The 27353-nt window shown below is 35.0% G+C and overlaps 2 protein-coding genes and 1 long non-coding RNA gene across 3 annotated transcripts; 1 reads left to right on the forward strand and 2 right to left on the reverse strand.

Annotated features, from left to right (window-relative positions):
- Window positions 1-449: 449 nt before the first annotated feature.
- LOC114713643 (zinc finger protein ZAT9-like) lies at window positions 450-25023 on the reverse strand. Its single transcript, XM_028898311.1, has 3 exons — window positions 25012-25023; window positions 13524-13526; window positions 450-1870 (listed from the first exon to the last, which is right to left on the reverse strand). Exon 3 carries the CDS (start codon window positions 1801-1803, stop codon window positions 697-699), a length of 1107 nt encoding a protein of 368 aa, XP_028754144.1. The 5' UTR covers window positions 1804-1870; window positions 13524-13526; window positions 25012-25023; the 3' UTR covers window positions 450-696.
- LOC114713644 (uncharacterized) lies at window positions 17221-19620 on the forward strand. The gene is made up of 2 exons (XR_003737357.1): window positions 17221-17326; window positions 18730-19620. It is a non-coding gene; the product is annotated as an uncharacterized LOC114713644 (long non-coding RNA).
- Window positions 23798-25330, reverse strand: LOC114713645 (zinc finger protein ZAT4-like). The gene has a single exon (XM_028898313.1). It carries the CDS (start codon window positions 25328-25330, stop codon window positions 23798-23800), a length of 1533 nt encoding a protein of 510 aa, XP_028754146.1.
- Between the last annotated feature and the right edge of the window lie 2023 nt (window positions 25331-27353).

Raw genomic sequence — 27353 nt, forward strand, 5'->3', positions numbered from 1 at the left:
TACCCATCCCCCGGAATTGAATAGATGAATAAAATGGCTAATTTAACCCACGCCCAAATATTGGCCAAAAAATCAACAAAAATAATTCTCTTATAATATAATTATAACTAATTTTTTAAGGGAAAAACAGTTAGTCAATACCAAAAAAACTAGAAAAAGGTAGAAGTTAGTTTCTGACACAGAGGTTGATCAACTTCTGGTGAGAACGACTTTGATATTTTCTGGCCAAAAAAAAAAAAGAAAAGAAAAAGAGGACGACTTTTATATTTAAAACTTCCCATAGTTAATATTCTGAAACAGAGTCCACTACAACACGCACGCTTCGCATTTCTTTTGCATAGTGGAGGAAACAAATAAACACCAAAAAAAAAAATTTTCTATCAGTTCATGGTTTTTTTAATTTGAAGGAAAAGAAAATAAAGTTCGAATATAGAGTAATTAACAGAGAGTAACAACCCTAAACACAATAGTTGGGTTCCTCCATTAATGGATGCTAATTAAAGTCACTTGTTACAGAAGCAAAGCATCATAATTCAGGAGAACTGAATTACAAGTTAGAATTCCAAAAGGAAAGAATTAAAGACTAATTAAGCATATAAGTTATATAAAATTATACAGAAAATTTGACCAAAACTTTGTTCTCTTTTAGTTACCTTTGAATTGAAGTAATCTAGGTGCTAAAGCACCAGAATTTCTTCACTGTCTGATGCGATCAATGACGAATTCAGCATCTGAAACTCCAGAATTGTCGATTTGGCTGATGTCGTCTTCGTCCGTCGGAGCAGGAAGGTTAAGATCTATGAAATTTTCGACCGGCTTAGTGGAAGTTTGAGTCGGTAATGTCGACGACGACCCAGTAAGATGGGTCCTCTTGTGTCCCCCAAGAGCTTGACCTGAAGAGAAAACTCTGAAACAGATAGGGCATTCGTGAATTTTCTTATCCAACATTGAAGAAGATGAAGTGCCTTCATTATTGTTATGATTCTCGGGCTCCACTTTGATCTTCTTGTGACTCGCTCTGTGACCACCAAGTGCTTGATAAGATCGAAACACCTTCTTGCACGTCTCGCACGTGTACTTACCGCGAGTTCTGGATTTCAACGCTTTCAAAGCCCCCTCGGATTCATCGCCTTCGTTTTCTTCCGCGTCTTCGTCTTCGTCCTTGTCCTCGTCTTCCTCCGCGATGTCGTATTGGTCTTTCAGATCCTTTTGTCTCTTCCATTTGTCCCTAGAAAGCATCATAAGGCAGTACGCGACGTCTTCTTCGGTGGTCGTATCGGAGATCGAACTCGCCGGTTCAGGCTCCGGAATCCACGACTCGGTCTTACACAGTTCGTTCGATTTGACTTTTCCCACTGTTTCTTGTTGCTGAATTTTCTTGTGACAGTAGTGATCATCATCATCGTCATCATCATCGGAACTACCGAGTTTCCAAGCTCGTTTGGATCGTTTCCGACTTGGCTTCTTGGATGACTCGGTCTCCGTCTCGCTCTCTCTGTCTTGAATCACAGAGCCGTTAGGATCCACAACAAACGAAAACTCAGGATCTACGATGCGAATGCTCCTCTTCGGTTTCCCTCTGAAGACATAACTCAGACCGTTGTCTCCTTCATCTTCAGATGAAGAAGAAGAAGAAGGCGAGTCGGCCGCGAAACTCAGTAAAGTGGGAGAAGGCGATCGGGATTCCTGTGGCTTGGAAGGTAGCGAAAGCTTCTTCATGTGAGACCTCATGTGACCTCCCAGAGCTCTGCCATTAGCGAAGGTTTTGGAGCAAAGCTTGCACTCGCGCTTCTCCATGAACATGAAGCAAGAAGATCAGAGTCAGACACCGAACGATGAAAAACAGAGAGCGAATACTCTGTTCGTCTTCCTGGTTGGTATGTTTCTGAGAGAGAACTATATTAATAAAGGCAACGCAAATTTATCTCTATTTTTCTTCCCAAAAAAAAAAAAGAAAAAGAATAACAAACTTTTTTTGCTTATCTTTTTATGAGGTTGCCTTTTTCCTTTCTTTTTTTTTTATAAATTTTTTATTTCTTGAAACGTTCAAAGGCCGTAATAAATTGGGAAATTAATGTTTTTTTAAAAAATAAAACTACTGCAAGTAACATGCGAGACTTGGCCGTTTTTGTATTGAATTGCTTTAAGTCTTTCTTTTTCTTAAGCTTTGACTTTGTTCACTTCCAAAAAGGCCCTCTGTATTTGGATCGCTCCTGGTATTTGATTTGTAGTCATTGATTCTTCATGATCTCCAACATTAAATGTATATTTAAAGTTTTAGATTTTATAAATCTTATATTAAAAACTTTAAGATTACGAATCTTTTACAACTTAAATTTTAGACAAGTTTATTATTTTTTGGGGCAAATTAGGCAAGTTAGTTATTAATTTTGAAGAAAGTTAATATCAAAATTATTTAATTACATAACTTATTCGGATGTTTAATAATTTTTTAAAACTTAATTAATAGAAACTTTAACTTTCAGACGAAAAAAAACTTCTTTGTTATCCATAACTTAAAATTAAGTCTTGAATTACAGTTTTTCTTAAAAGAATCGGTTAAAAAAATTCCTATCTAAAATTTTTATTGATCACTACAACCTGAATTTGAGTAGTAGTATTTTCTATGTATAAAATCATGCCAAGTAATAGTATTTTTAGTATATAAAAATATATTAAATCCTTCTAACTAATAAAATTTTTAAACAGGAACTTTCCATTAATTTTCTCACGTTTTTTTCAACTTAGCTGAAACGAAATTGATAATATAGTTATATTATCAGTTTAGTACAATCGTCAATGACAATCATAACATACTAGTATAATGCAGTAGCAAACTATTTAGCTAGTTCGGATAGTATGATTTGATTAGAGACTTTACATAATAATTAAAGACCATTTGGTATAAAATGTTAAAAATGAGGGATAAAAATTAAGATTATGATTGAAAAAATATATTAAAAAAATATTTAGTATAAATAATTGCTATTATCTGTGATTGGATAAATTCATATAGTGGAATTCTAGAATATTATGGAAGGAGATGGTATTCCACAATCTCACCTAGATGGAGTTGTCTAATTTTATGTAACAAGAAACTACTTATATTAAACAATTTGTAATGGTTTTTCTCAATCCCGATTATAATTATTACCTTTCATTTTTAATACTTTATACCAAACAGCTTAAGAATCTAAATTAATGCAACTCAATTTTTAAATTTCATGCGATGTAGTACAGCAATAAAGTATATAGTATTATCTCTGGTTTTAATTATAAGACCTTATTATAGACTATAAAAAGATCTTATAATTAGGATGGCAGGTAGTAGTTCATATTTTAACTTGGTTTTTTTTTTTTTTGCGTGATGTTAACGTGGTTGGTTCGAAAAATCAATGAATCCAAATAAACAATTAAAAAAAAAAAATTGAATACCCCTTTCAATTCATTTCAACAGCGGCTCAATCTTTCTAGATATATTTCAGCAAAGGAATCGTTTTAAATATATAAATCTCTCTTTTTTTAATTAGAATTACAGAATAATTTTTAAGACTTTTTATATTAGTTACTGATATATTTTGAATCAGTGAATGCTATACCTGTATATACACACACAACTTCTAACCTATAGTCAACATGTAATATAATAATTAAATAAAAATTTAATAACAATAACTATGTGCGTACAAACGATATAATGTATATAACTATATATAAGATAAAATTCATAATAGATGTTGGCAAAAAAAATTCATAATAGAAGTTTTAATAAAATAAGACCATATGGCTACAAATGGCTGAATATTAGGTTTTTGCTATAGGGTCAATTCTTTTTATTTTTATGGTGCTGTTTTTTTTAAAAAAATTTTTTTAAACATTTTTCATTACCCCCAAAGCCCAATCAATTTTCTGCGAATTGTTCTAATTCCGATCTAATTTCGACTTGGCTCAATAGTAGCTTAATTGCAGTCCGGCCATACTAAATCATAAAAATAGTTTTTTGGGTCCGAATTAGGCTCTTTGCGACTTGGATCTTTTTCTTTAATTACAGCCATTAACTCAATCCAACGGTTAATCGAAGATTTTATGAATTACTCCTCCGGTCTTAATATATGATCTAATTCTTGAGTTAGTTTTGGTTCTAAATATAAGACTATTTATCATATTTATCAATTTTCTCTAAATTATCCATATCGATACTCCTCAACCATAACAAGTAGAAGAGGGAGATGTGGGTACTAAAAAAGATGACTATGATGTTTTAGGAAAAATGTGTCACTTTTCTTATAATTAACTAACTTACCTAACTTCTTTAATCTAATCAAATTATTTAAAAAAGAAAACAATAGATACTACCCTAGAATTACATTCCTTAAAACAAGAGATAAAAAGGGGAAAAAAATCCTTCCAAATTTGACCCTCTTTTTTTTTTTTTTGGAGCCAAACCCAAATTTGATTGTCTGAAAACGATGGTTTTGATGGTATCCTGAAGAATCTTTTATAGATACAACTCATTGTCAAACAATTGCAATCTTTTTTTTTTTTTTTTTAAATTTCAGAATTCATCAGTCATAACAATGCCGTCCGAAAACAAACCTAGAAAAATATTTAACCTTCATAGTCTATACTTGAAGTGAAAATTCTGAAAACAAATAATTTTCTGATAATATGAATTTATAAAGAATGATGCCTAATAGGCTAGGAAAAGAATAATCGCCATCAAGTGAGTGAGAAACAAGATTTTGAAGAGATCATGTTTTCTTTTTAACGCCACGCATTGGTGAAGGTTATTTTTGGAAAAATAATAAATGAAGAGGACAAACTGCTGGCCAGGTGGTCCAAGTCCATGAGAAACGGCTTGCATTTGTCGTAAACGGCGAGGCAGAATGAAGCAGCACAGGTTCCTTCCTTCCTTCCTTCTCTCCATCCATCTTGACCTGATCTGACTAAAACGACCCTTCCGGTTTGATACCATCACGCGCATGTCACCTAAATGACAACCGTCGAACCCAAGCATGACACGTAGCAGGCAGCATCCTCGTGCCGTTTTAGCATCCAATGGATTTTCTTAAGAAGTTGACATTAATAATAATTAAATTAAAATAAAACGGAATCAGAATTTTTATTTTTGTGCGCGTATGTGTGTGGGGAGGTGATTCTGTTGCTTTCTGCCGGTGATCAGACAGCCAATTGTCAGCGTTGGCAGCTTTACCATGCCGACGGGTCGCTTGCTTGATCAATTAATTATACGCATTTTTTAATCCAATCATTTTTTTGATTACATTAATTATGCATATTAAGAGAGTCTTTATCTAAATATAATCATGATTAATAAATAAAACGGTTTCTTAATGACATTAACTCATATTTGTTATAAATAATTAACTTAATTTATTTAATCTATTCAAATCACTAAGTAGCTTTTATATTAAGGATAAGGGAAGTGATTTATTATGTTTAGATTCTAACATGTAATTTTACTTCTGACAATTAGAAATATTTGTCTTAATTATAAGGTGATATTTGAGCATTACATTTTTAATTGGAAGTACTACCTCTTGTTTTTAATATGAGAGCTAACTAAGTAATTTTTAAAAAAATTAGTTAAGTTGATTAATTGTAATAAATGTGTGTTGACTTCCCTACACTAATTTTTTAGTCATGTGTATTGGAACTATTTTTATTAAAATCCCTTACAATCAATAAAAATATTTTAGAGATGACATAATAAATTTGAGAGACAAAGTGAATTAAGATGTTATATTTATGATCAAATTTAACTCCTAAATAGCTCTTGTATCAACACTAGAAGCAGTAGTAGTATACTACTCCGTCCCTTATTATAAGATCCAATATTTTGAATGGGTTTGTCTCTTTTTATAAGATTCTTTTTGAGTTTATCTGAGCATTTAATGGATTATTACCTATTTTATCTCTAATTTAATGCATTTAATATATATATTTTTTATTTATCTTACTATTACTCTCTCACATTTACCCATTTATATATAAAGGTATACTTGGAAAAAAATTGCATTTGCTATATATTAATTGATTTTAACTAATTTTAACTATTTTCTTAAACTGTTTAAGTTAGTTAAAAGGATCTTATAATAAGAGACGGAGGGAGTATATTTAATGTTTACACACACTCAAACTTAGGTAATTAATTAAAGGGACGAACTTCTGTTTTTAAGTTAAACTCTTAACAAAATAAAAAACCTTGAAAATTAAGTTGATCTCAAAGTTTTGATAGACAAAGGAAGCAACAAATTTGAATTCTTCAGTATGAGACACTTTTCTTTTTGGAAAAATAGATGCTTTTTTTTTTAATTATAAGTTATCAAGTGGGGAATATTTAATTATATTTTTCGTGATTGCTCCTATTTAAAAATCTCATTAATCACCATTTCCATTAGTGCAAAAATCGTTTTTTAGACAGGTTAAAAAATAACTCCTTAGATTGGTTCTAGAACAGGTCTACCTAAGGTTGGTTTTGAAAGTTTGGCATGAACAACCAGTCTAGAAAAGTATTTTCCAGATGGGTTTCAAAGGTGAGGTCTAAAAAGTCATATTAGAGGGCGACATGAAGCTTCTTAATGAACGAACTTAAGGTTGACAAACAGATTAAAGCTGCTAGAGAAGAATGTGAACTTAAAGGAAGATACAGAGGAGAAGAAACCAAGCACATATGGAAAGGAAAATGGTTGTTGGGAACAAAAATAGAGGGAAAAGTTTGACAGAAAGAAAATGGCGAGACGAGATGTGGCAATGGCCGGCTATGGGTTTGAAGGAGAAGAGAATACGCTAGTATTCCTAATTAAGCTTCAAGCACTTTCTAGACCTGTTAGACCAAATAATCTATCTAAAAACTGTTAATTACTACCTCAATTCTTACTACAAGATTTTATAGTTCAATTTAAACTATAAACTAGAGAAAGTATTACTTTTTTTAAATTATGGTATTTTACTATTTTAGACCTTATGTTGCAGAACGAGTCCAAAATATATTTTAAATATTACTCCTTCTAGTTCAAAATATAAACTAAATTTTATCCATTTACGTTTGTCAAGAAACTAGTTAAAATCAGTTTAAAACAATGAATATGTAAGACATGTTTTTCTCCCCAAATACACCGTTATTAATAAAGAGAGTAAGTAAAAGATGCAATAAATGAATCAAAAAGGAAAGAGAATATATAGGGATAAAATTGAAAAAAAAAACTCGTTAAATATTTAGATAAAAGTAAATGTCATCTTATAAAAAAAATTAAACCACTCCAACAAAATTTAGCTTATATTTTAAATCAAAGGGAGTATTTTTAACCTACTTCTAAATTGGAATTGGGTCAAGAACCATTGGTCTAAAAAGCATTTTTTAGACCTTACACACACACACACAGTAATCGACCTAGAAAGTTTACTAACATTTACAAAAACTATTAATCACTCCCTTAATTCTCAATACAAAATCTAGTTTGTAGTTCAATTTAAACTATAGACTAGAGATAGTATTACATTTTTAAATTATAGTATTATACTATTTTAGACCTTATGTTCCAGAACGAGTCTAGAATATATTTTAAATATTATTTTTAACCACCTTCTAAATCGAAATTGGGTCAAGAACCATTGGTCTAAAAAGTATTTTTTAGACTTTATACACACACATATATATGAGTAATCGATCTGGAAAGTTTACTAATATTTACAAAAATATCACCGATTATATCTTTTAAACTTATTATTTTATTGGCCAAAAATAGTGGCTTAACCATATTTTCTTACTATTTATTGGCACCAAGAAGAACTTTTCTTAGTTTTAATAAGATTATTAAAGGTACTCTTCTTTCCAAAAACAATAAATGCTCAACAAACTAAAAATAAAATTTATATTTTGGATCAGACTCCTCTTCAAAAATAAAGCTTATACTACTTCCGGTTCTTAATATAAAACTTTGTTTGATTTTTATTTTGGTCCTAAATATAAAATCTCAATTCACTTTGTCTCTCATATTTATCATTTCTTCCTAAGGTAGCTCTTCTAATAATAGTAATTTTAACCAATACACTTGATTAGCAAGAATATTTTAGAAAAGACAACACCTATTTATTACAAATAACTAACTTAACTTCTTATTTTAATTTTTTTAAATTAGTCAACTAGCTTTTATAATTAGGACTAGAGGTAGTATATAAAATCAGAGGGAATACCTTATAATATGGATCACAGCAAGCATACGGAGTGGGGGAGGTGCGTTCCTTTGAAGTTTGGATATTTTAGTTGGAGAGCGTGGGAAGTGAATGCAATGCCGTTTTGTTAGGGGTTTGGTAGACCCATTTTTTGTTCTCATTGTTGCTGCTTCCCCCTCACATTAATTACTCATCCTCACAACATCTTCTTTTCCTCTTTGTTTTCCAAATTTACAAGCTATTCATTGTTGTTGCGCATTTCAGTGGATCCAATGCAAAGAATTTGATATTCCTCAATATTTATAAATTATTTTTAATATATTTTATCAGAATTAAGAATAATTTTACTTTCGATTTTTAATATAAGAGTTAGTTTGACATTTAATTTGATATTAAATATAAGATTTCAATCCACTTTATCTCTTTTTTTTTTGAGATAGTCCTTGTAGTAGTTATACATATTAAATATTTTATCAAATTATAGTTTTGACTAATAAGAGAGTACAATTTTTTTTGGCCACATAACTTATCTCAAATAATTCCATAGGAAACGTGGGAGCACAATTTCATTATACCAGAAGCCGAGTAACCGGCGTAAGAGAGTAGCCTCCTCGGTCTCAAACTTGACTTCTCCAAAGAGCCCCTAAAGTCATTTTCTATCAGCATTAGATATTTTTGCATTTTCTATTTTCAAATAAGAGAAAACACATAGATGTTTAAATTTATCCACCAGCAATTATTAGCTCATAAAATAAGTTAAATTTAAACTTAAAATATACCTGAAGTACATCAATTTTTTTTTTTTAATATTCAGGTACACCCAAAAAGAAATGAATATGATGTTTGAGTTAACTTTTTTAAAAGTAATTTTACAAGGTAAGTATAATAGAAAAATTTTATTTCGACTTCTGTTTGTTTCTGAGAAGTTTTGAGTAAAAGTTTAAAAATAAATAAATACTCTAAACAAGAGCATAAACTAAAAGTGATTCAACCAAAAAGAGAAGATGGCTATAGGGATTGCAAAACCAACTGAGTGGACTTTATATGCAATTTTCGTCTGAAGCTTCATTTTACATAGAATATATAAAAACTTTGTGTAAACAACTCCTTCAAAAATAAATAAGCTCACTAAATATGATCAAGTGATGAAATAAAAGGATGTGTGCCTAGTTTAGAAAATATCTTAAGTTCAAATTTCATTTTCAATGCATAAACTTAAAAAAAAAAAAAAGAAATATCTGCAACGTGCAACTTTGTTGTTCTATTTATAAATCCAAAGATGATTGAATAATAAATGAATAGAGTGACGGGTATTTTAGTTTTATAGATGCACGACAAGCCTTTTATAAAGTCCTGGAATTTGCTCAAAACTTTGTTTGTTGGAGAAGCTGAGGTTGATAACGATGGAGATTCTGGAACTTGTTTGCGTGGACCAAACTTTTGTTGATACTCATATGATTTTCGAAACACTGGGAGACATATTTTAATGTTCAAATGCCGATAATATAACCATAAAAAATCTTCATATATATTTCAAATACGATCAATTTAGGCACCCTCATACACAAGTATATTAAACAGGAGTTCAAGTTCAAGATCTTATCCAAACATGACAAATAATAACTTATTTAAACATGGTGAGTAACATTACCAATGGGCAGCTTGTCATTGGCCAAAAAAAAAAAACTTCATATTTGACTTCATACTTTGTTGTATGGACCAACTATATTAAAGTATTTTTTAGCTGGGCATAATTATCCTCCTATTAGAAACAATCCTATTTGAAGTACTGTCAAGTATTGAATGTGGATACCTTTTTCAACAGAAATTTGAACCTTAGTTCGCCACATTGTAATTGACTAATATTTTCTGCTAAACCTAATTTTCATTGGTTTTGTTAAAGTATTTTAAACGAATCTCTTGCTTTTTTTTTGGGATATGCACAAATATCCTTTTATTGTAAGCAATTTGAAGTACTGTTAGAAACTAAATATGAGCACCTCTTCTATAAAAAATTTGAACATTAATTTACCACATTGTGAAGGACTAGCTCCTTCCACTAAACTCAATCCTAGTTGACAAATGGATCTCTTTTGCTTTAGTTTTTAAAATGAAGAATTACTATGAAGTCCTAAGTTAGGAACATAAAATGTCCCAATGACAACAAAGCAACTTACAGTGACAAGTTCTAAGATAATAAATAACAACTGCTCACTTGTCATATGGATCTACTGTTGTTGGTAATTTTTTCTTTTCTTTGGATCCCTTTTTTTTTTTGTTTCTTACAAAAGGGCAAGCCGAGGCTTGAAATAAAAGAAGAAGCAACCTAACTCATGGAGGGTACACCCTCCCTCATTCCATGCTTATCCACTAGGATGCGAGCTTTACAACTTTCAGGCACTTCGTTTAACAAAATAAGTTCGTCCGTCACATTATGGGCTATCCTTGCTAGAAAATCAGCGCATTGCAATGTTTCTCTACATCCATAATTAATCTCCAGGTTCCAGTGTTCATATATCAGCTGTCTAGTTTCCTCAATATCTTCTCTGTAGGGGTGATCCACACCACTATCCCTCATTAGATAGTTTAGAGCATCTAGAGAATCTGAGTATAACAGAATATCATTAATTCCGAGTTTCTGGTAGACTTGCAAACCAGTCTTAATTGCCATAATTTTTGCTGCTGCTATTGGGTAGATACCTAAGTTTTTTTGAAACCCAAACACCCAGTTTCCTTCCGAGTTCCTAATTATGCCTCCACAAGCTGCATGGTTTTGACTTCTAACAGAGGCGTCAACGTCAATTCTGAAGTTTCCTGCTGTTGGGGGCCGCTAATAAGCTTGGTTAGAATTGTGTTCTGTAAATATCTTGTGCTTATATATCCCGTTAGCTGTCTGTTCCATGAGGTGGAATAAAAGTTGCTGGACAACCTCGTTTGGGGATCTCCCTTTCCCTTCAAATAGTTGAGTACATCTTGCTTTCTAGATCAACCAACATGTGTGGGCAAAAACATTGTTCCATGGCCATCTTTCTATCTTTTTCCTCACAGGATCACTCCTTGAATTCCTATTAAGCCATACCTGTAATTCACCAGAGAAAAAAGCAAAATATGCGTTAGGAGAAATAAGTTGTTTCCACATTGTTTTGGCTTTCTCACAATCTCTCAGAGCATGAATGACACTCTCCTCACAATGACAGCCCAGAGGGCATGTTCCGCTATCAGTAAGACCTCTCTTAGCTCTTAGGGAATTTGTGATGACTCTCTCATGGCCAACTTGCCACATGAAAAGTTTGATTTTCTCAGGCACAGGCCACCGCCATATTTTTTGCCAAACAGAATTTGTACTTGGCCCTTCTGGACAGGATAACCAGTTGTAGGCAGACTTGACTGTAAACCTTTTATCCCCTCCATGTCTCCAATAAACCGTATCTTCCTTTGCTTTCACAGGTGGTCTAACTCTTCTAATTATCTCAATGACCAAATTTGGCAGGAAGTGTTTCCAGTGATTTATATTCCATCTCCCTTCTGGCAGAACAAAATTTGCCACCATATCTTCCATGTCGACATCTATCAGGTTCTGAGTAACACAATCAATGAGAGGGACTTCTAAGGGCATCCACCTGTCGCTCCAAAAGCGAGTGGTTTGACCATTATTTACTTTTCTTCCCACTCCTTGCATAAATTCACTCCAACTATTAGAAATAGCCTTCCATAATGGGGAGTATGTTTTTGGTCTAGTAATTTCAGGAATCATCTGAGATCCGCATTCATACTTGGATCTTAAACACTTAACCCACAGTGCCTCCGGTCTCGTTATCAAACCCCAATAGAGCTTCATTACAAAAGCCTTATTTTGGTTTTCCAAATTCTTTATGCCCAGACCCCGGTTTTTTGCTTTTCAAGATTTTGTGCCACGCTATAAGGTGTATTTTCTTAGAAGCTTCGTCTTGACACCACAGAAAGTGTCTACTCACCTTTTCAATCTCCTTTAAAACACCACTTGGGATCTTGGTTGACTATATTTGGTAGGATGGAAGGGCTGAGATAACTGCTTTTATCAGCAGTAGTCTCCCTGCCATGCTTAGGTATTTCCCTTTCCAAGTGGACAGCCGTGATCTCACTTTCCTAATAATATGTCCAAACATCTCCTTTGTCACTTTATTGTGGAATAAAGGGACACCCTAATACTTCCCCAAATCAGGTGTGATGCCAACACCCAGTTTCTGACATAACTGTGAGGCCCTGTTAAAGTTGATCCCTTTTGAGTTCAATCTCCTTTAAAACACCACTTGGGATCTTGGTTGACTATATTTGGTAGGATGGAAGGGCTGAGATAACTGCTTTTATCAGCAGTAGTCTCCCTGCCATGCTTAGGTATTTCCCTTTCCAAGTGGACAGCCATGATCTCACTTTCCTAATAATATGTCCAAACATCTCCTTTGTCACTTTATTGTGGAATAAAGGGACACCCTAATACTTCCCCAAATCAGGTGTGATGCCAACACCCAGTTTCTGACATAACTGTGAGGCCCTGTTAAAGTTGATCCCTTTTGAGAAGAAAGCTTTAGGTTTTTGCAAATTAATTCTATGGCCTGATTCATTGCAGAACTCACCCATGACCTTTTTAATAACCCCCATTTGGGCTGTACTGGCTTTCGTAAACAAGATGAGATCGTTTGCAAAGAACAAATGGGAGATGCAAACATCATTTCCAATCTTCAGCGATTTCCACCTTTTTTGTTCACATTCCGTCTTGATACGCTGGCCCAAGCGCTCCATACATAGCACAAAGAGATATGAACTAAGCGGATCTCCTTGTCTCACACCTCTTGAAGGAGTAAAGGTGTTGCCTTCTTTTCCATTCCACAGGATTCTCATCTCCACAGTACTCACGCAAGCCATAATCACATCTAATAAGCCTTTTTCCAATCCAATGCATTGTAGGGTACTTTCCAAAAAGCTCCAATCAAGCCTATCATAAGCCTTCTCCATGTCCACTTTAACTGCAACATATTTTTTCCTTCCACCCTTTCTACTCATCATATGTATAGCCTCCTAGGCTATAATATATTGTCATAGCTGGATCTATTGGCAATGAAACTACATTGTTCTGTACTCACCAAATGACTCATAACTCTTTGGAATCTGCTAGCAATCAACTTTGTGATGATTTTGTAGCTTACATTACACAGTGAAATAGGCCGCAGATCCTTAATAGATGTCGGTTGGTCAACTTTTGGGATCAGGACCACATTAGTTTGGTTGATTTTCCTGATAGAGTTCGGGTCTAAGAAAGCTTCTTTAATTAGCTTGCAAACCACTCCCCCCACCTTCTCCCATTGAGTGTGAAAAAAGTGTGCCTGGAGTCCATTTGGTCCCGGTGCTTTAAAGGCACCAATAGAAAAGGCAGCATTTTTTATCTCTGTATCATCAATTTTGCTATGTAGCATTTATAGATCCATGGCTGAGAGAGGTTGAAATCTATTCGGCCAGGAGGTGGAAGCATAGACAGCATTATCCTTTGTATATAGCCTCTTATAGAACTGAGTAGCCATTTCGTGCATTTGACACGTGTTGCTTACCCAAACTCCATTCTCATCTTGGAGAGCTAGAATTCTCTGTTTTTTCCTCTTGATTACCGTAGATGCGTGGAAATATTTAGTATTTTTATCTCCCCACTACATCCACTGACATCTTGACTTTTGGTACCAAATGAGCTCTTCCTGGAGTACCAGTTTATTATACTCTTCCCATATTTTCCTTTCTACACGAGCTAAACCGTTGTTGACTTGGGTTCTTTTAGTATGCTCAATGCCCTCCAATCTCATTAATAACTGTTTCTTTCACTTTGGGATGCTCCCAATATAATCATTATTCCATTTTGTAGCTAGCGTCTGGAATTGATCAACTCCTGTGCACCAATCTGTCTCAGTCCACACCCTTTCCACTATAGAGTTAAACCCCTCTTCCAGGCACCACCCAGCTTGATAGTGGAATCTTCGTCTCACCTTTACTTGCCTCAAATTATTGCTCCAAGACATCACGATCAATTTGTGATCAGACTTGTATTTTAGATCGTGTGTGACACAGCTTTCTGGATTGGCTATCTCCCATGCCAAGTTACAGAAGACCCAGTCAATTTTCTCTTGCACTCTGTTTCTTTCCCATGTGTATTTGGATATGGGGTCTTGTATTTCTAGTAGTCCCGCATCGCTGATACAGTCATTGAAATTTGCCATAGAGATCATATGATGGTTAACACTACCTATCTTGTCTACCGATGAACGATAGGCATTAAAGTCTCCCAATAAGATCCAAGGATCCTCAGTGAATTCTGCGATGGCTTGAATGGCTTGCCATAACGCAGTTCTCCTGGTGTAGCAGGTTTCACCATAAACAAAAGTGGAGAAGAAATGAGAGGAAGTACCAATTCTAGTAATCTGACAATGTATGAATTGTTCACTAGAGGCAATCAGCTTCACCTCGAAATCCCACTCGTTCCAAAGTACCCAGATTCCCCCTGAATAGCTCGAGGCCTCAACCCAGATCCAATTGTTAAACCCAAGTTGTCGAACTACTCTGTCGGCTTTGTCTCCACTGATACGTGGCTCAATAAGACAAAAAATCCCAATCTGATTTTTGTGAACAATATCCTTGATAATAAGAGGGAAGGGCCGGCTTCCAGCCCCCCTACAATTCCAGCAGGCAATATTCATATTAACCGAAATCAACAGGAGAGTACCCATAAGATAGTTACCTATCTTTTGCCGTGTTTGGAACCACTTCTAACTCTTCGGACCTCTCATCAGCCAAGTCTGCGACTGCATCTTCCATGCTTTCCATATCACTCTCCCATTTCTTCGCTTCGAGATCTGGTGGTTCAGGGTCATCATGGACTATCATTTTCACGTAGGTTATCTATCCTTGTCCATTTGTAATAAAATTTTGTTTTGACTGATGCACTACTAGTCTTTGTTTATTTTCGGTGGTTTTTATGGGATTACCCAATGACGTTGCACTAGTGGGCTTGCTTCTACATTCCATTTGTCCACTGACCACCACATGAGTTCGTTGTCTTGGGTTCTTGGATCTATCTTTTGTATTCTGACCCACTAAGGCCCATTCCTGTCGGGTTTCAGCTTCCTGAGAAATAACTTGCTCTGCTACCTCAATTGTTGGATTAACTTTGGGCTTTTCAGGTATTTTGCCCAGGGCCTTTTGTTGAAACTTGGGCTTGCTTAGTGCTTTGGAGCTCCCTCCATTTTTCGTGCCTACCGTCATCTTTGTATAAGAAGTTGTCACTTATTTCTTTTTCCCTGAGTCCACCAGTATCTGCTCCTTCTCAATCTGACTACTTACTACTTCTACGCTATTTCTCAACTCCCTATCATCTATTCTTTCCTTGTCCAACGCAGCCAGCGCTGCAAATCGCGATTTAGCCACAGGTATATCGACTCTCCTGACACCTTTTGCTCCCTGTTTAGGCTCACTTTGTACTTCCTGTTGGAATTTGTTCCTTGAAAACCGAGATTTGGAGGATCCAGTGGTAAACATCCATGGACCGAAGGTGTCATTATCCATTGGTCCTGAGTTTACCGTTTACGTCTCCGGTCGCATCTTCGGTGGGTGGTGTGTTGGAGCAGCTGTACTAGTGCTTGCATAGTTTTGTTGAGTAGTTTTTTTCCATGGGTAGGCTTCCCTCCGGTGGCCATATCGAACACATTCAAAGCATATAAGATTGAGACCTTCATATTCCACATTGAAAGCTTCGTTGGCCACGGTTAGTCTGGGCACAAGTTGTTTTTGCAGATCAAGTTCAACACACAACCTTGCATACCTTCCCTTTTCCACTTTGGCATTAGTGTCCATCCGATCCGAGAGTGTGTTCAAGTCCACCCACAATGGTCGGCCAATCCTCTCACCCACTCTGGCAATGCAATGGCTATTGTAGCAATGCATGGGTATATGAGGTATTCGAACCCAAGTAACATTGCAACCTAGTTGGTTTTTGAAGGGGTCGAAATACGGCGTCCACTGTGCACCAAGATGCAGTGCTGTGCTACGATCTATGGCCCCTCATATAGTACCTTCCTATATTGTTGTTTCCAGAGTTCCTTGTTTGTGAAATTAACTACAAAGTAGTTATTAGGCAAGTCAATCAGATCAAAGTCCTGGAAACCCCACATATGCATCAAATGAGATTTCAACATATAGAGATTATATCTTCTTCCCAAGACTGTGATTATTAAGGAGAAGTTCCATGGTTTACACCATTCGTTGTATTCTTCCTCTGAGACAGGAACCACGGATATAACTTCATAAGTTTTCTAATCTCCTCTGTGGGTTCCGGCATATTCCAGAATATTTCTTCATCATTCAAAAATAAATCTTCTGCTTCCATGCTTGTACTTCCATTCGCCACTCCGTTAAAACCCATCAAGGATTGCTTGTAGGATGGTCCTGGTTCCTTGTTCTGAGTTACCCCTACTTTTGCCAGTGCACCCACCTCTCTGATTTCCTGTGTCCTACTCCCCTCTTCTGCAGTTTCTTTTTTCTCCAAGTTACTTACTTCTGATTCCTTATCCTCCATGTTGTCGTCCATGATGGCTGTTACTATCTCATCCAGTTTCTTCTTCTTTTTCCTATCTGTCTCAGATGTGTCCAGTGGCCGGTTCGACGGGTTCTTGCGTTGACCTGTGTCTTCCATGAACACGCAAAAGTTTGGCACAGATACCAAGAGAGAGAAAAAACACTCCTTCCCTTACTTTGTCGTTCTTTTAATCATTCCTCTCTTTGGATCCTTTTTTAAAATTAAAAAGATCATAGGAGTGGCGAGTGGGCTACTTAATTCCCTTTTATTTGTTTTTGGTGAGTGGGCTACTCAATTCTTTTTAGCCAGAGGGCTGAGCCCATTTCAATTATCTTAATCCAAAATGACAAAAGCACAATAAAACGTCACCGTTGACCGCTTTCGTGTCCTCTGGAAAATCTGATTGTGGGCTCTGAGCTCGCTCGTCGGTCTTCAAACTTAAATTGTCGTTTTTCAGGTCGGACTTCTGCTAATGCAACATTCGAAGACTCAACAGCCATCGTCTTACATGCCGAAACTCCTATTTCAGTTGCTCTGTGCTTGGTAAATTATCAATTTTTGAATTTTTTGGCGTTTTTTTATGTGATTGTCGGTGAGATTTATGGTGTGTTGCAGTGTTGCTTTTAGCTACTGAACCATTTTGGGTTCCATTTTATTAGGCCTGTGATCTTTTTAAGTTGCCCCGTTCAGTAGTATTATATTTCTTTGTAAGATCTTCTATGATTTATTGCCATGTTTGCAAGACGTATAGCCCATATTATGATTGATGAACTGTTATGAGTCCACGTATGTTGTATGTTGTAGTCTTTTGGGATTGGGGTCTCTTTTTGGGTTTGTGCTGATCAGATGAACTTATGGTTGATTAGAAGGACTTTTTTTTTTTGAATCCCTATCTAAATTTACAGCAGCAGGGCAAACTAGTATGTATGTTAAGTATAAATTTTATTGTTCATGTTCATATCATCTTGATCAAAGAATCAATTACTCATCCTTGTATATAGCAATGACTATCGATGCCTTTACCATTAAATTATACCTAGTTTGAAATGAATCCAAAAATTAGGCTTTTCAAAACTATTTTTCTTTGCAATTGTCAAAGTAGCTTCGTTTTTAGGATAAACGCCCCCCATTTTCACATTTGCAATGTGAGGCTGCCTTTGTGTTTCACATGTAAGTGAAAACAAGGTTGGGGGTAGTGCACTATTAATATTGGAAAACACTATAACTCCATTGGAATTATTCCTGCACAAATCCTCTCTATTGCAGTTGTATAGCAACAGGAGAAGTGTATACTTTTGCCTCCAGAAAAAGTTAATCTCATTCATTTTTATTCTTATTTCTCCTTCATATTTCTTCCTCTTTTTGGTTGGCTCTGCTTTTTATCTTTCTGTATTGCATATTTCCACATACAGTGAAGGGAGAATAGAGATGCAGTATCCATAATCATTTCCCTCTCAGAAGGCAATGTTCTATAGGTGTTCACAGTCAACCTTGTGGACTCTAGGAAGTAAATGGAATGATTTTATTAATGCATATGATGTCTTTCTCAATTGTGATTGTGACTGTAAACATCCTTAGGAATCTAGAATGTCGAGAGCTCATTGATTAGCAGAGAATAAGATGAAATGAACCAGAACTTGGCTTATACATGTCTGCTTTCACAAATTCTTGCATCTGAGTGTGCATCTTCCTTTGTTCATGTCACTTGTTCTTGCTATGATACTGACTCCGTGCATCTGCATTTTCTTACTAGAAGTTGGATATTCCTAATCTCTACTTTCCATGAAATATCATTCAATTAAATTCCATCGGTTGTTAACTGCTGCTCAGATGATATACCTTGGGATGCCTGATGGCCCTACCTGTTCATCTGTTTTATTTCTGACTTTGATACATGACAAGGTCTGTAATGTCAAGTAAATTACTAATTTAGCAGCATTTTTCAGGTAAATTATGGATAATTTGTAACAGGTTGAACGGGATAGGTTGGCTTTAAGCTCTTTTAATTTGTATGCAGTAGAGCCAACACTTGCCCACCGAAAAGCAGAATTAGCAGCAAAAGTGAAATCAAAAGGCCTCATGGCTATCATGGGCTAAGCAATTACTGGTTAACAACTCTTTGTTATGTGTTAAAATTAGGTAAGGCTCACTATGACAATGCTTTATTGCAAATGTAAGAACCTACTAAATACAGAAACTTTAAATGGAAAGGCAAGCTTCTTTCCTTTTTGAAATCATCTCTGCCCGAACGGTGGAAGATGGGGCTTTGTACTGAACGAAACATTTGTAAGTTACAGCGTTGTTAAGTCATGCTGTGATGACTCTTCTGGTTTAGCATCTGCAATGGAAAAGGGTTCCCTTTTTACGGCAGAAGAAACTGTATATATGTACAATATCTATTGCATTCTTAATATTTCCATTCTTTGGCAGCCATTTTCAGAGTCCAAAACAATTCCTCAGTAAGAGAAGTCATCAGTATTGAATTGTGTTTACGCCGAAGTGAGCACCCTGTTAGAATGTTCAATTTGGGTGGCACTGGATTTTTGATTGTGATGATAATTCATCTCTTATTTGTAATATGATGTGCCATTAACCGTTTATGGGATTTATATGGAAAAGGCAATTGCAGATGATGAATTGAGTTTGAGTTGAGCCAAACGCTCCGTCCTTAATCCCAGCACAAAAGAAGCCTCTTTTTGTTTTTGAAAGAGCAACAGAAGTAGGAAGAATGCATGTAACATTCATTTCTTCTTGTTCAGTCTATTTTTTTCAATATTTTAATGTATAATGCTCAATAATGCACGACCTATGAAAATAGAGTGAAACAACATTGGGCATGTTTGATTCTTTTTCAAAAAAAAAAAAAACAGAGAAGTGGATAGTGTCAAGCACTAAATGTGAGTACATTTTTCAGCAAAAATTTATTTCTTAATTCATCACATTATAAAAGAGTAGTTTCTTTCACTAAATCCAATTCTCGAGAGTGATATAAAAGACTTAGATGTGCTAAGTATGAAGAACTAAGGTCCTGTTTGGTTTGAGGCATTAAAAATGAGGGGTGGGAATTGTGATTGAGGAAATATATTAAAAGACTGTTTAGCATGAGAGTTGTTTGTTATGTGAAATTATACAAATCATGTATGTGAGATTGAGGAATACTATGGGAGGAAGTGGCATTTTCCTATCTTACCTTCAAGAGTTTATCTAATCTTATGTAACAAACAATTACTCATACTAAATTTTTTTCCAATAATTTTTCTTAATTGTAATGTCAGTTTTTATCTCTTCTTATCTCTTGTTTTTAATGCCTTCTACTAAATGGGACCTCAAGGCTCACTAATGGAAGCTACCCTTTCCTCAAGGGCTCAGTATCCAGAGGACGGGAAAAGTAACATTGTGGCAGCCTTGCAAGCTTTATGATGTGGAGGAGTTTTTAAAGGCCCAAAAAGATACAACAAAGAAACATGAATATTCTGCGAATTGAATGTAGCGAGAATCTTTCATCAAGGGTTCAATAATTTATAGATTCGATAATTTAAATATTATTAAATCATGAACCAAAATTATGGAACTTCATGACTTTTTAAACAATAAAAAAATACTGTTCAATAATTTTACTGGTGGTTCTCTAACCCGTTTTACAAAACCCAGACCAGACTGGTCGAGCTGGCTCGAAAACCAGCGACCTAGCCAACTTGGCCGGTTTGGTTGAGACTCTGGCTGGGCATAAAACCGACTCCGAACGACTTGGTGTGACTTAGGGTAAACCAGGACAAACTCAGCTAACCCCCAGGTTGGACGATCTTATTGAGTTGAGAAAAAGAAGATCATATCAGAAACAAAGAGGTCTCACTGAGGAAGAAGAAAGAAAGATGATGATGATGAAGAAATCTAACACTTTGGTTTCCCTTTTAATAAGATCATAAACTACAAAAAAGTAAGAGCAAGAAGCATCTGAAGTTTTTAATAGCACGATCTGTTCAGCAAGACAACAAGAAGATGCGGCTATTCACGAATCATGATGGTTTCAACTATTTGCAGGCACAACAACCTTCAATCTTCAAGTGGCTTTTGAAGATTTATGAGTGACGGAGAAGAAGGCTTGAGAAAACGAAGAGAGAGAGAGGATGAAAACGTGAAAAGAGGGTGAGAGTGAAGTGTCGGCAGACTAAAGTGAAAACTGAAAATTTGAAAAGGCATGCCTACAAGAATTTCAATGAAATTAAAAAGTTTTCCCTTCCCAAAAAAAGAAAAGCCTTTCACGTTGCTCCATTTGAAGTGATAACGTTACAATGCTCAAGAAATAATACTTGATATGGTCATTTAATTAATATTTCTGCTTAAAAATTATTTTGTAGAGTTAAACACAAATATTTCTATATATTTTAATTATGATCTGTTTGACTTTGGTTCAACCACTAACCTTTAAATTACTATTTTAACTGGTTTAATGATCAGTCTGATTTTTAGTACCTTATTTTTTTTTTCATAGGATTCAATTTTTTATTCTATCATCATCACTAATACCCTTAATGACATGTTTTTTTTGTACATGTCTGAATTATTTTAAACAATGTTCTATCATTTTTTTAAATGGATATCATACCAATTCCACTAGCATATGTTTATTACTTCTTTTTTTTTTTAATCATTAAACATTCATCTTAACATTTTAGTCTTGGTTATCTCAACTTTATATTTTTGTTAAAGCTCAACATTCACTATCACATGACATTGCCACCATAAATAACAAATAGATGTTTACCTATAGCCCCCAAAAAATCAAAATAAACAAATAGTTAGAATTGAATTTTATTCAAATGGAATACTAGGAGGTACTAACTAAGAGTCTGTCTCGCTGTTGGAAATTATATGAATGAAATGGGATGGAATTGGTGATGGAAAAAAAAAATCAAATGGACTAAAATGATAATGACCATAAATAGATCTTTATAACTCAAAGGTATTTGATCTAGCGATGAAACAGATCACAAAATGGGCGAAATGTGTTTGAATCCCACCTTGTTAGAAAAAACCTCTAGGAAAAGGCATCTTGGTCATACAGTCTCGATCTGAATCAGTTGTTCATATATTTAATAACAGGATCTAAAAAAACCACCAAAAACCGGATGGCCCAAATAGTTATAAAGAAAAAAACTTTGTAAGAGAAGGGTAACAAATAAAAAGAGAGGTGGAAATAAGGATCGATAGTATAAAGTCATGAATCTAAATTGCTAATTTTTAAGAAATGATGATTACGATGGCAAAGCTATTCTTATAGGAATTTTAAAGTGCTGGAGCAAACAAGGCCTAAGAACATATTTTTTCCTTGAGAAACTAAGTTGTACTATCAATTGTAGTGGAATAAAGTGGGGAAAAACTAAATTCCTTTTAAATAAAATTGAAGATTTATATATTATTATATTGATAAAAAAAATCATGCCATGATGAAATTAAAGGTATTTTTAGTGAGTATAATAATATTCAAAATTCACCAAATATCATCGGATATTAAATTAAATAGTAAAACATATTGAGAAGCAATTTGCAGCACGCAGAAACCGCAAAGCCCATAAGAACTATCGATTTTCCTGTGCCGTCGGTGTCGCAGTCACTGAACACCTCAATTGCTAACTTAACTATTCTAATCTATGCAAAATTTGGACGTCCCATTTGAATTGTCTAAAATTAATTGGATGACTCAAATGTTATTATTTATTTTTCGGGCAAAAAATGTTGTTATTTTTTTAAAAAAAATATGACATAGAATAAATACAATTTTTCAATAAATACTTTTTTAATAAACAATAATGATTTTCATCAAAAAAAATTTTTAAAAAAACAAAAGATGAAATCTAAACTATTTCAACCAAATTTAAATGATCCCAATTATAGAATTTCCTTCCTTTTTACGCGTCTCCAGATACAGTTAAGAACTGAGATAAGGATATGTTTGGTAATTCAGATGAAGTGATGAAATAGATATGTGAACATATCAGAATTAATAAATAAGATACATAATGATCTTATAGAGGAAAGAGTTATGGACATGTACAAATAAGATTGTTGATGGCGCCATGAGAAAGGTAGATGTATGAGCCATCTGAAAAGGATAAAGGAAGGCTAAATAAAACGCTCAATGAAATGAAATTATTGAACAATACTTTTTGACTAACAATTTTTTTAAAGATTTAATTGTTGATCAACTACAATAACACTGTGATTCATATAAGTGATATGACTTGTTATTGTTAGTGTTATATCCTACTCGTTACAAACAAATAGAAGATATCGAGTGAGTGTTTTTTGAATCAAAATCAATATAGCCAATGGACTGTTAACGAAAAAGGTAAAAATCACCGGAGGGACAACAGTCCTGTTTCTGAATCAGAAATCAGAAAGTGCTAACACAAGCTTAAGTAGTAGTATATCCAAATAACTATGTTAAGAGCTCTTTTTTCAAAAGCTTAATAAGATTTGAAAGCTTAAAGTGAAAGCCAAGATTAAGATAATCATAACCACAATAATCATATTGGATTTGAAATGCTCCAACAAGGAAACCTCTCATTCTAAAGTCGCTTGAAATTTTCAAATTGTTAGAATGAACGGTAAGACATGAGAGATTTCCATAACACATGTAATAAAAGTGATATGTTGTCCTTATTTAATTCATGAGAGATTCCTATAATACCAGTCAAGACAGATTATAGAAGGTATATATCTTATAGGAGAAATTAAATGAACAGAGTATAACAACGACACTAAGTGGTAAAAACAAATAAAACGTAATTAACTTTAGATCACAAAAATGTACAAATTAAAGAAAGGAAAAAACACTCTGAATTTTTATATGATTAACACATTGAATCGGGACGAGCATGTATGTGTAGTAACTGTATTCCCTATAACTATTTACCTCTTCTCTGTTGTTTTTCCATGTTTAAGGGAAACAAACAAACAAATGAAAGAGAAAACCACAACAATGATATGGTTTTGCCAAAAGCTATATGTGAATTATGGGTCAGTTCCGACATCAGTAGTAGTTGTACTGGAACCGATTCCCACCTGTAACCATGGCGAGGAACTCCCTCCTACGTTCATGTCCTTTAGTTCACTTAGTTTCGCTAACTTCACCTTACTCTCAGCTTCGTCATCTTCCACGTTTGGCATGGTTGAACCACTGCTAGCGTTAAGGTTTTTGTTACTGTTCTTGCATTCTTCATCATTATTATTCTCATTGTCCATTTCTTGACGACGATGAAGACTTTGACTTTTGTCATCTTTATGTTCTTTCACCACTCCTCCACTGCCACCACCGACCCATGACTGTAAGTAGATTTCCGTTGAGACATTGCGCGACGGAGCTGGGAGGTTGAGATCGAGCTTGAGATCAATTGGCTGATCAGAGTCGTCAAACTTTGCCATAACTTGATTATTATTGGTCATGTGTTGTTCTATTTGTTCTTGAAATTGCTGAAATCTAGCCAGCGCCGAGGTGTCTGGTGCGTTTGATGTAATCCAATGACACCTCTTGTGTCCTCCCAGTGCTTGTCCAGATGAGAAAACGCGGTGGCATATGGAGCATTCATGGACTTTGGATTTCCTCTTAGAGGACGACGCCATTGATGAGGCGTTATTATTGTTGGACCCTTGATCGAAGTGAAGGGCTGAATTGTTGTTGGATTTGTTGGTCGGGAAGAGTTGGTCTTCATGGGTGATGACGTCATCGTCAGCGCCGGTGCCGGAGTCGTCGAGGTTGTCTAGCCGAGCCGCGAAGCAACCTTTGACTTTCTTGTGGCTGGCTCTGTGACCACCCAATGCTTGATGCGAATTGAACACTTTCTTGCATGCTTTGCATTCAAACAAACCCTTATGATTAATATTATTGCCGCCTCCCTCTTTGGCTTTGTTATGATCTGAAGAGATTTGGGACATTGGAGCCATGAAGCTCAGATTAGGGTTTCTTCTATCTTCGTCTTTGCTCGCGAACGCAGAAGATTCATCGAGAGGATCCACGGCGGCGTTTGACAGCATCATTAAACAGTTAGCGAGGTCTTCGTCTTCATTGGATGGTGAATAATTAGGGTTATTATTGAAGCTTCCCACTTTGGCTCGAAAAGACCTCTTCCTCTTAGACCAACCACAACCTCTCCGACCTGACATATCGTCGCCGTCCGAGCCCGGCGACGAGACGAACGACTCATCGGGGTCGTCGGAAGTGCATTTACCATGTTCAAGGAAGGATTTCCAACAGAAGAACTCTTTACGACAATTCTCACAAATCCTAACACTCTTGAACCGATTAGGGTTCGTCCTCAAGGCGTACATTCGTTTGTTGGAGGGAGAAACATTAGAATCTCCACCAAGCTTGTTGCTGTCTTCCCAGTCGCTGGCCGGGTCGTCATCGTCGTCCATGCCGCCGCCTTCGTCTCCGATGCCGTGAGCCCTCATGTGGCCTCCGAGAGCTCTGCCACAGCCAAACCCTTTCTTGCAGATTTTGCAGAAGTGCTTAAAGTTGGATTGCCGATCGCCGACCATGAAAGCCATACAATTAAAAGGAGACCCAGAAGAAGAAAATTAAAATGAAGATGGACGGTGGGTGTGTGTGGGTGTGAATGTGAAGTAGTGATCGAAGTTGTGTTGTGTGAGGGGCTGAATATAGAAAAAAATGGGGGAGGCTGGTCCTAGTTTTTAGTGGAGAGGTAAGTGATTGGATTGATTTGTGGATGAGAGAGTGAAGAGGGTGACAAGTGGTAGGAGGGTGAGAGGGTAGACTTTTTCCTCCGCCATTCTGGTGGTGGCGCCGCCGGTCAAACTCACCAGAGGAAGCCCGCCTAGTGTGTAAGCTTGTGTGTCACAAATACTGAGAGAAACACGCATGCTTGTCTTTGTGCTATTTACAAGGTTTTGATCTTTGAAATCTACAATATTTATTGCTTCACTATCATCCATCCACCTATGCACTCAGTTTTTCATCTATTTATTTACATACAGATCTTCTTTATTTTCTTAATTGCGTTTTAGCCCAGTTTTTAATATTGTCAAAAATATTCTTTACAATACAATAATACCCATTTCAAATTGAAACTTAAAAATTTGAAAAAATTAAATATATATAGAAAATATTGTTGAATAATGTTTGTGTTAATAAAATACATTTTAGTAAAAAAGAGATTTTTTTTTTGGCCACATATACAGTACTCTCTTTGGTGCATAATGCAAAATGTTTCCTTTTTTTTTTTTTCATTTGCCAACATAATGTAAAACGCTTCTAACTAATTTACACCTACCAATAAAAATAATTAAAGACTTATCATAAAATTTAAGTGATATTCCTAATATTATTCTTATTTTTTTGTCAGAATTAATATTATTCTTATTAACTGCACTAAACTCCAGTATCATATTAATTTTTAATCTCTCATTACCCTTATTAGTTAGGGGCATACGAAAAAAAATATATTAAATACTAATTAAAACTACCAAAACTTTCGTCTCAAAAAAAAAAAATCAACGACTGAAGATACCATCTGAAAAACGTAATAAATAGAGGTTGGAGCTTGTTACTAAAAATCTGTAAGAAATATCTAATTCATATTATTACAAATCTCATTTCTTGGACTCTGTAATATCTATGAAAAAATTTTATGATTTTTTTTCAGAAATTATATACTTATTAAAAATATAAAATAAGTTATAAGCACTCTTTGAATTTTTTAAAGGTAAAGGCGCACCTAGAATTAAATGGTGAAATTGCGTCCTCAATATGGAGCAATTATATGCTCACTAACAAATTAACAAACAGACATTTGATCTCCTCAACAGATCAGCTTTTAATATTAATCAAATAATGACACGTATCCATTAAAACGCTACCTGTGTTTTTTTAAAGCTTCCATTCATACGGGTCTTCGACTGGGCCTAAGGTTTCTTCTTTCTTCTCAGAAGATAGCTACTGGGCAGAACTTGCCGGCAAAAATGGTGGTGCGCAACTGAACATCACCTGAGTCTTCGATGGAGCAATGAATGTCATCTTCAACAGCCTTCCATCATAAAGTGCACAGATCGAGATGACGCGTTTTGGGCACACCACAGCCATTTAGAACGGTCGTTCAGTGAGGGATAAAGCAACTGTAATACTAGTTGGCTAATTTAAGCAAATTAAAATAATTAGTTACGTTAGTTATGTATAATAAATAAGTGTTGTCTTTCCTAAAATATCTTTACTAGTCATGTATATTAAAATACCCTTGTTAACCACATGTACATTAACTAGAACTATCATGTGATAAAACCTTTAATTTGTGCACCTGCTATAAAAATTATCTTAAAAAATGGATAAATATGAGAAAGACAAAGTGTATTAAGATTTTATATTTAGGATCAAATTGAAAATAAAACTAACTCTTATATTAAGGACTGGAAGTTATACAAAATTCCAGGTAATATTGATATTTCTGAAAGATCATTTATTTTTTGCCAGCTCACAGAAGATTGGAGATCGCATTTAAAAAAGCTTCTGCAGGTGTATGACAGTACTGTAGCTTTACATAGCCTTAAGCACGAAAGT

The sequence above is a fragment of the Neltuma alba genome, unplaced genomic scaffold (assembly GCF_004799145.2).
Source record: "Neltuma alba isolate B1F8T4 unplaced genomic scaffold, ASM479914v2 tig00011442_pilon, whole genome shotgun sequence".
NCBI lineage: Eukaryota > Viridiplantae > Streptophyta > Magnoliopsida > Fabales > Fabaceae > Neltuma > Neltuma alba.

What these genes read in the sequence shown, in the direction of transcription:
- LOC114713643 (XM_028898311.1), bottom strand. Translation starts at nt 1,803, where the DNA reads ATGTTCATGGAGAAGCGCGAGTGCAAGCTTTGCTCCAAAACCTTCGCT.
- LOC114713645 (XM_028898313.1), bottom strand. Translation starts at nt 25,330, where the DNA reads ATGGCTTTCATGGTCGGCGATCGGCAATCCAACTTTAAGCACTTCTGC.